At 52.9% G+C, this 9,866-nt stretch overlaps 3 protein-coding genes across 3 annotated transcripts in view; 1 reads left to right on the forward strand and 2 right to left on the reverse strand.

The window, feature by feature from the left end:
• Positions 1-2,871, reverse strand: part of PtA15_3A387 (uncharacterized protein) — a gene marked incomplete at both ends in the record, with an annotated part of 40,290 nt that extends 37,419 nt beyond the window's left edge. Inside the window, one exon of the mRNA XM_053167350.1 lies at positions 2,659-2,871. Within this exon, the coding sequence (XP_053018576.1) occupies positions 2,659-2,871 (213 nt within the window). The remainder of the gene's footprint in view (positions 1-2,658) is intronic.
• A 354-nt stretch (positions 2,872-3,225) lies between these two features.
• PtA15_3A388 (uncharacterized protein) lies at positions 3,226-5,087 on the reverse strand (the record flags this gene model as incomplete). Its single annotated transcript, XM_053167351.1, has 4 exons — positions 3,226-3,654; positions 3,736-4,341; positions 4,431-4,709; positions 4,776-5,087. The coding sequence occupies 4 exons, from the start codon at positions 5,085-5,087 to the stop codon at positions 3,226-3,228; spliced, it is 1,626 nt and encodes a 541-aa protein (XP_053018577.1).
• Positions 5,088-5,510: 423 nt separating this feature from the next.
• Positions 5,511-8,119, forward strand: PtA15_3A389 (uncharacterized protein; the record flags this gene model as incomplete). The annotated part of the gene is made up of 4 exons (XM_053167352.1): positions 5,511-5,894; positions 6,383-6,526; positions 7,261-7,397; positions 7,918-8,119. 4 exons carry the CDS (start codon positions 5,511-5,513, stop codon positions 8,117-8,119), a joined length of 867 nt encoding a protein of 288 aa, XP_053018578.1.
• Positions 8,120-9,866: the final 1,747 nt, after the last annotated feature.

Consider the following 9,866-nt stretch of genomic DNA (forward strand, 5'->3'; position numbering starts at 1 on the left):
AGTGAGAATTCACATCCCCTTTCTGCCGGATTTCCACGATTCTCGCCTACAATCAATATCTGTGGATGAATTTGATTGGGACTACTCGGAGATCACATGGATGGGAACTGGTTTTTTGGCTGAGGTGTGTGCTGGGAAATTATGTGGTAAGCACAGGTTCCCATTGCAAAAATTTATGTGTGGTGAATTGCATTCATGTTCTTCTGCACCCCATTATGCAGTGGGCCAGGATAGCTACTCGTTTGAACACATTCCCTTTCCAAACCCATGGAGGGAGAAAGCAAAGAAGATGATTCTCCGCAATGTCCCAATCACTCTATATTCAGACGACACCTCAGGGAATGTATCCAAGCAATTCAATAAGCACATATCTTATTATTTCACCCTGTCTGGTCTGCCCCCCCGCATCTCAAACCAGGAGTACAATTGCCACTTCTTGGCAACATCAAACTTGGCCAGTGCTTGTGAGATTGCTGAGCAAATTGTACAGGAAATCAAGTGAGTATTCTCTTCTATTTCCACTAGGTCAGCATCACATAACCATTGATTTGGGATGATTTCCAGTGAAATGGCCACCAAGGGGTTTGAAGTATATGATCATAGTATTGGAGAACAAGTCTGGGTTACTTCTACCGTCTTCTGTTTTCTTGCAGACTCCCCAATGCATGCCGAGATTACTTGCACCCCAAATCCTGGCTCATCCCTCAACCCTTGCAGGATGTGTCAACTGTCGGTCAGAATGAAGAAATTTAAGAAGACTCACACTTTCATCCAACACTTCTTGCAGCGTGACCAATTTGGTGAAGAGGTATTTACTTCTGGTCTTAGATATTTGCCTTTTGACAATTGATCTGATGATTCATGGTTTCTTTAGTCAAGAAGAAGGAATCAATCATGGGCTCAGACCAAGCACAGATGCCATAAGCTATTTGAAACTGCAATGTCAAAAAGCTTCAATCAATTCACAATCAAAGGGAAGAAACTAGGCCTGAAGGATCCCATTACAACTAGATTTTTGACCAAAGCCAAATTGGATGAAGCAATCAAAGAAAGGATGAAGAAGTTTTATGAGGAAAATTCACTCAGATTGTATAACCCAATATTGGAACAACTGATAGGTACACTGTTTCTGATGATGGCTATGCTAGTTCAATATTCTGACCTTTCATTTCACATTTTCAGGTTTTGATGGGGTCCTGGACACTCCTGTTGAGGTTTTACATGTGGTTCTCCTGGGAGCGGTCAAATATCTAGCACGGGATCTTGTTTCAGGAGTTTCAGATTCGGACCGAACTGAATTAATTGGCCGTCTGGAAGGATTCAATCGCTCTGGGCTGAATATTGAATCATTTAAGCCAAAGTATCTCATCAAGCACATCAAGAGTTTAGTTGGAAGGGACTTCAAAATTCTGCTACAAGCTGCACCTTTTGTCTTCACTGACTATATGTGTTCTGAAACCAAGCCAATCTGGTTTGCACTCTGCAAGTTGACTCCATTCATATTCCAAACAACAATCAACAACATGAAGACATTCCTGGTCAATCTCAAGGCGCATTTGAATGAGTTTTTATACCACCTGATCAAATCAAATGCTCAATGGGTTAACAAACCCAAGTTTCACATGCTCCTACACCTGCCCGAGTCTATCGAACGTTTCGGTCCTGCTCCAGGATTCTCAACTGAGAAATTCGAATCTTTCAATGGGGTGTTACGCAAGGCATCTGTGCATTCAAATAAACTGGCGCCAGGAAGAGACATAGCTACCACCTTTGAAAATTTATCATCACTAAGGTTGGTAATGTCTGATGGGGTAATTCTGGACGATATCACTGGCATGACGCGCAAGATCGGGCCAGAGGTCACCTCTTTCTTTCGGAACAATGTCTCTGTCCAAAGGTCTATGGGGTACAACGCGGATCTGGCGAGGTCTCCTGATGCGTGCAAGTTTCCATCACGTACTATGTTACCACTACCAGAAGATCTCCAGTGTGCCATACCTGATAGCCTTCAAAATGCGCATGGAACATCCGGTATATCCCAGGTTGCTCAAGTACTAATCAATAAACACGACCGGGTCAACCATGGATCATTTGTTGCAGTGAGTCCCTGCTCAGTGGTTTGATTGGAGTGGATTTCTTTCTTGTGAACAAATTGTCCCTAATGCTAATGATGTTGTGAATGATAGGCTGGGGAGTCTGCTGATGGGGGGTTGGTTGTGGGAATGGTTGAATCATTGTGGTAGGTAACTCCTCGTGGGCGTGTCGCCACCTTCTTTGCAGAAATCTCAGTGTTCACCATGGGGGATGTGGATGCACATTACCACATGAGGCAAGTGGTCAGAAGCCAGCACCGTGTTGTGGTCAATGCGAAGGTACGCACCTGGGCTTTCTCCATTGAATGAAACAGCTGATTAATACTTGACTTCTCATTTTGGGGGGTGGGTTATAGTACATTCAAGGGTGCATAAATGTGCAACATAATTGTCATTTAGGGGAATGCACAGTCGAGCGGACCAAGGCAGTTTTGATGGAAGGGAAAGCATCCAGGGTGAAGACGGGCCAGGTTGCGCACACCGACACGGACAACTACATCATCAATGCGGCATCACTACACGATCCCCACCTCCACCAAACTGTCGCAAATCTCCCCATACTTACACCCAACGGATCCGACTGGAGCGAGGCTATTTCCAGGGGACTTGCGATCTGGACTGATGGCTGTGAGCCTGTAGAATCAGATGGGGAACCGGCCTCCGATGGCTCCAATTCAGAGGCTGACGCAGATGCAGAGGGGATTACCGACTCGGATGAGTCAGATGAAGAACAGAGTTCTTCCGACAGCGAGGGCAGTGACTCAGATGGGAGCGACATGGGCGACGAGGGTGGCAGCGAGTCAAGCAACGAGGACGAAGGCCAGTCAGCCTCTGAGGGGCATAAGACTTCAACCCCTCACTGAGGATTCTTGCACCTATGGTTGTTCAATAATACCTTGATGCGGTAACATCCTTGGCCAAAAGAGCCGATTTGCGATCAGATGCTAAATATAAATGGCTGGCTTAGGCCGGTGAGGCGCCAAGCCTGAGCAGGGCGCACATTGACGCAGACATATCCTTGGGGTTTCATTTCTTATACGAGCAACATGAGTAGGAAAATAAATTGTGGGATTGAATAGGGGCCACATTGGGCAGGCTACCTTAGGAGCTTGAGACCGATTGCGAGTAAGCGTCAAATCCCCCAGGGGAATTCCAATTCGCCAAGAGTCTGATCAGGAACACCCATGAGCGCGCGCCAGTGGACTATCCCGTGTTCGTTCAAAAGCTTCAATACTTTGGGTTCATTTGGGTCGATATGGCACACGGCCAGGAATTGGCCTATCGTGAGTTTGTCAGGGTTCATGTGGTTGAGTGGAGTTGGCGCGGGGGCCTCGACTGCGCTCCGAGGGGCCCGCGCGGGCGACGGGGGGGTGGCCTCGGTCGGAGGACTCGGGTTGGTGTTTCCTGGCGGGTCGTGAGCGTCCACGCCGGCCCGAGCGGGGGGGGCCTCTTTGAGGTTCATCCGGGGCGCAGGCGCGTCTGCTCGCTTATCTGGAGCCACAGGGATCGGGTCACCTGGGTGATGCGCTGCGTAGTATACGCGTTGGGCATAAGGGACGACCTGGGGGTGTTGTGGACAGGGGCGGGGGTGGTTAGACACCTAGTAAGTCGACTAGCGGATGGATCCATGATGAAGACTTACTTTGATATGTCCTGTGTGACTCTCATGTTCCAGACGAATCGCTACCCTCGCCAGCGCGGATGAGGCTTTCGCGGCATTTACGAATTGCCGAAAGCGGAGGGGGCCTGGTATCATGATGCCGCTGGTTTTGGGTTGGCCGGGTTCCGTGATGTCAAACCTCCACATGAGGGCGTCATTTTCGTCCACGCACTTCGCGCGGCTGCCGAGTAATACCGAGGCGTCCTCTTCGGCCAAGTGGGAATAGACGATCGCTTGTAACTGAGGAAAATCGAGGGTCTCAATGGGTACCGTCATCGGGCGTCTGGTGGCTGACTCGTGCGTGTAAATTTGGGAGTACAATTGGGCATTCTTCCCACCGCTCTGACTCCAGCCCAATGGGATATAGAGTTTGTACTCTAGATCTACTTGGATAGGAACGCCGGGAGGTCTCGGTACAAGGGCCGCGAACGCCTCCTCGATTGCCCCAATTTCGGGAGGGGGTGTCATAGGGCGGGGGACTTGATGGGCTCCGGCTCGGCGTCGGTTCAGTGAGGTGCTGGACGGGAAGAACTTGGTTGCAGGCCAATTCACAGGCCAATCAAAAGTTGATTTCATGCTGGCACCCCCCTGCGGCAAGGTCTCAGTTGATAAAGGTCAGCATTGCACTTCAGCGGGCGGCGACTGTTATCAGTTTTTTGCATGGGCCAAAAACTCACCTGGGAGGGGCCACAAGGGGTCTGAGCAGATGGTAGCGCGGGGTGTGGTGCGGCTTGTTTGACTGGGTGTCGCGGGTCGGGGGTTGAGATGTGCAGGATGAAAGAGACGCTGATCGGGGCCTCTGAGATCTGCTTCAGGCATGTTCTCAAGGCCTTGGTACAAACAATGGTGGCCGACTGGGTCCTGGCATCATCTGTCTTGATGAACTCCCAAATGAGCTCATTCGAAAAGTGACATGCCCGCATCTCCTCGGCGTGCCATCCATCGCTCGCCCGGACCTTGCAGAGAATTCCCATTCAAAAATCTTCCCATGACCAGGCCAATGGTAAACCTGCGAATCGGACGGACGGGCGGGCGGCATGTTCCTTGGTCGGGGTCCAGGATTCCACCTCACGATCTCGTCGGGGCCCAAACGTCTCGCGCGTGGCGCGAGGGGTCGATAACCATATCGAGTAGGTGATCGGCAGGACGATGTTGATGAACTGATTGCCTGGGTCAACGGTGGATGCGGGGCCGGTTGGGAAGGGGTATTGGGATTGGACCTCCAGTAGCGTCAAATCGACGGCAAACTCGTCGAACGGGATCTGCTCGTCGGGGGCGTACTCTCGCATCCTTTTCGGCGGCGGCTGTTGAGGGGGGGAACCCGATGGCGCCATGGGTATACGCCGGTCTGTTTTGCTGGCAATGGTATGAATGCATGATGACTTGTCTGTTGTGGCCTGGGCGGCCCCTGGTGATCGGGGCACGGGGGCACGGGGGCCGCCGGGCCCCGCGGGCCCGGTACATATCTGATGACTAGGCCCGACCCGCGCCTGCCCTTTTCAATTGCTCTTGAGGCCCTGGCAAGCAGCGCAGCGGCCAATCGGGGGGCTTGACCATGTCTGACCAGACCTAACCCAGACCTCGGACCTGGGTTAGGTCTGGGGATATCATCTCCGCGGCTCCAAGATACCCGCCAACTCTCCCACGAGTCCAGCCCCAATGCGGAAGGATCTTCCTTGACCCAACCTCCCACGCCTGCCACCTACTCAGGACCACACACCGGCACAACTCACCAACCCCCCCCCCCCCCCCACATAATGTTGTCACAGCCAGACCCCCACAGCCCCGCCGGGCCTCCTTTGACTGCCACCCAATCGACCCCTGGGCCCACACGCAGGGGCCGTTCCCCCAGCGATCTTGGTGAGCACTCCCACCTCTGTCGATATTCCCCCTCGGCAAACCTCCTGACTCCTGCTACCCTCAACATCGTAGCCGCGGGGCCCAAGCGAGCCGCCCAACGACCACGGACCGGTGCGGGTGCAATCCCCCCTGGGGGGAACCTATTTCTCCCATTAAGGCCCCCGCCTCAACAGCTTCCCCTCCCCCTCGATCCTATTGTTTTGCCCCCCAACGAGCGATTCCTGGCCGACCTCGGAGGGGTCCCGATTGTCCCAGACGATCTCGCAACCGATTTCAACGAGGTCAGTGGTCCTGAATTGCAGGGCTCATCACCATGAGCCCTGAGCCGCTGGCTCATCCCAGCCCTTGCTTTCCCGAGCCCAGATGACCGAGCACGACCGCAATGTAGTCGTGTTGTCAACCTTGCGAGCAGTTCTCTCAAGGTTGGACTCATTAACTTGAGCCCCCGCGGCCCTAGCTGGTCCACAGCCCCCCGCTGCGGCCAACCTACCCCTGGCGGAACAGATCCGGAGGTTCCTTTTCCTCCCGGCGGACAAGGTAGGACCCCTCGCAGACTCACCCCTCCTGACGACCATCATCCTGACCCCCCCTCTCCTGGCTTAGGAGCTCATGCGGGTCGCAGCCCGCGAGGCCATAATGGTCCCGAATCTCGATGCCTACGCCAATGAGAATCGCGAGCGCTCCCTCTTCCGGATGGTCATGGTAAGCAATGGTACCACCCCTCGCGCGTCCGTGCGTGATGCTGACAATCTTCCATGCCTGCCTGCAGACAAATCTGCGGGCCCAACCTGAGTTGTACCTACGAAACCACTTCCCCCCCGGGTTCCACGACCGTAACCGCCTAGCATTGGGCTCCGCTGACTCCGAGCTCCGTAAACAGCTCAAGAATGTCCGATACCAGGTTCGGAACCTCGTCTGCACAGGTATTATCCCCACGGGCTTCTCCCCGACCCTGCCCCCGATTCCCCCCTTCATAGGTACTGCCGAGATATGTGGCGGTTACTTATGGGCAACCCTTGGCTAACCAACGGGGAAATCGATGCAATGTTGGGCGAGGATCGCAACGTCATGCTCAAGGCCCGCTGGGCCTACATCCGACTCGCCACGCTCGAGAATCACTTTGATCCCGACGCCAGGACCGTGTCCCACTGGGACACAATAGATCACCAGCTCCAGGCAAACCGGACCCTCGACGAGAATCACATCAACGCGTGAGTTTTGATGGCTCTCGCGATCAACTCTGAATCTGACATTTCTTCCGTAATGTAGGTGGCATCGCCTGATTTGCCAGAAGGACGCCGAACTCTTCGGCGATTCCCCCATGTTGGACGACTTAGATAGATCGGCCTGTGTTTGCCCGTCCGAGGCCGACGTTGCGGCCCTAGCTACCGAGATCGCGGAAATGTGAATGCCCCTGTGATTGCCCCCCCACGAAAAAAAACATGCAATAGCAACGCTCGCTCCTTCTTGCCACCCCCTCAATATCGTGTCTCCCCCGCTTTATGTGTATCTAAGTAGATGTCCCCGTACTTAGAAATCCATTGAGAATTGATCAAGAACCCCCCGAACGTTAACTATTGCCCGTGAGGGCCACCCACCCATTGGCCCAACTGCATGCACCCGTGCCACCGTCCGCATGGACCCAAGGGCCGCCTCCAGGCCGCCCCACACATGCCACGCCAGTCACCTGCAATGGGCGCTGTCGGCATCAAGCTGAGACGACGCCCGGGTGCCCACCCTGCCACCCGAGATCCGCCTCGCAGACCCATCACTGGTGACCCAGTGTCAGCGAGCGGCGGTCCCTCATCCACCCCCTCCTCGCCCCCAGGCCGTTCCTCGTGGCCTCGATGGCCACGTCACCTGAGCGCCTGCCCGCTAGCCCACGGCGGCCCCCGAGGCATCTCCATGCATGCCCTCATGGTGACCGCAGAGGCGCCAGCATGCCGTAGAAGAGCCCGCCTGCCTCGCATCCCCGTAGGCGCCGTGAGGTCCTCCTGAGACATATGTCCCGAGGATCTCGGGATGGACGCCCGCGGGAAATCCAGCCATGGCGCCATGCGGTCGCCCCCCCTGCGCCTCGGTCGGGTTGGCGCCCATCTGGGCTGACCTAAGTGCGCCACCCAAGAGGTCGGCCAGGCGGGGCTGGCTGACGCCCTGGCGGCGTGTGGCAGAACGGCGGCATCAGGGCGTCCGACTACTGCGGGGCCCTGCTGGCGTCCGGTCGGCCGCCCTCCTGACATCCCACTTGTCCCGCTGTGTAACAAGCTTGAAAATAGGAAATTCGCGCCCATCGTACTATATTAGTGCTGCTAACCCGACGGATTACCATGCATCAGTCAAGTTGGTAGTCAATGGGCGTCCGTTCAACCGCAAATTACCCCCGGGTGCCACCGACACCCAGCTTCTCGTATTACCGTTAGACCATAGGCCTCAAGTTCAGGCTCTGTACACCTTTGGGGACCCGACTGATATAGCTGGAGCCCCACCCGCCTCTGATGCAGAGTAGAAAGCTTAAGGTAAGTTCTAAGTATGTTCGATATCACATATACCTCTGGACAACCAATTTCCTTGCGCTCATGGCTTTGTTTTGACTCCCTGCCAGAGATAGAACTCGAGCCGTTTTCGATTATACGCATCCCTTCTCAGATAGAATCTACATTTTCCTGCCCACCGTAGCACCTGGTACATGGTTTCTCACTCAGACATACATAGATGAATTTTCACTCGTTTAGCTAGCTTTTCATTCGTATATATAAACCGCTCCAATCAACACTCATTTTTGTTATCGTGATGTGAGTCTCGTGCTGCTGAACATTGCAGCAGCGTAATGGTGTGCTGCCATTACATGACCTCTAGGCCACTTGAGTAGAGAGCCATTTGGTTGATTGACAGGAATCCATCACAACGGGGAGGAGCTGCAAAATGGTAAAAGATAGCTGCAATTGAGCATCAAACATGCAATAGATAGGTGACAGTATTTTGGCATGAAAAATAGAGGGAAGATAATCCCGGTGGGCCAATCGTCCAGGTTTTCTGGTTCAGATTGTGCATGAATTCCATCTCCCAAAATTCCTTGCGTAGTCGCCTGGCACTTGAATACACAACAATATACAAAACACTGGAGATTATGGAGGCGCTGGACCGACATGTCGGACAGCTTTTTGTTTTTTGCAGTGTCTTGAATTTTTTTGCATTGGCATCTTTTTTTTATACAAATTCATTCTCCAAGATGGCCAGAAGCTATCAGATTATTGGTTTCCACTGTGCCACAACCACATATACAGACCAATATGTATATAAATATGTACATAAGGGCTATTGTGGCAACTCTACCTACTTTCTGCACCGCATGGGTACGAAAGCGATGCCTTTAACCATACACAAAGGCGATCTGAGGATGTCCTACAAGTCGTAAAGCTTGCTGGATGTCCTTGCAGAGGTTAACGGCTTGTTGAGTGGACTTGGGTCCCTGCGGGATGAGGCCTGTCAACTCAGTTAAGTTAGAGTGATTTGCGGAGGCTCCCTTTGCGAGGGGTACTTAGCGTCAGCCAGGCTGCACCAGGCCCTCCAAAGAGAGTCTGGTGTAAGTTGGCAAATCACTTGACAACCATTTTTCTTCTGATCCAGTCAATAATGATTTTTTTGCTGGAATAAAAGGAAGAGGTGGTCTCAATTCCTCAGCTTATATGCTCTGAAATGCTGTTCTGACTCTCCTGGGCACCTAACCAACCCCCAATCAAGTCAGAGAGGAGCATGATAGAGAGAGTACAAAAGGCAGCATGTAAACAGCTTGACCAACTCTTCAGGGCACCTAACCGACCCCCTGTTGAGTGATAAAGAAGTTGCCGAGAATGATGGGGGGGTTGGAGCCGGTGAAAACAGAAGCAGTATATATAGGAACCAGGCTGCTCTCCTGCCTGGTGAGGTACTTGTACTATTAAAGGATTTATAACCAATCCTGACACTGACACGTGTTTGAGTACTGCTACCATTGTATACATACACTGATACAGACTGATACTGATCCCACATGTTTGGTGGATGCTTGAAGCGGAAGCAAGGAAGGATGGCTAGATTAGAAACATGAAACGTGATTGACCAGAATTTCTGGTTCAGAGCCATTTTTGTCTAGGAGTGTCGGCTCAGGCACCATGTTTGGCTAGGAATGTTGGCTCAGAGCCATGGTGGCTGTTTTGTCGCGCCAGAGGCGCCATCAGACCAACACCAAAGCGGCCGGATTGTCGCTCTGAAAG

This window comes from Puccinia triticina, chromosome 3A (assembly GCF_026914185.1).
Source record: "Puccinia triticina chromosome 3A, complete sequence".
In the NCBI taxonomy this organism is placed as follows: Eukaryota; Fungi; Basidiomycota; class Pucciniomycetes; order Pucciniales; family Pucciniaceae; genus Puccinia; species Puccinia triticina.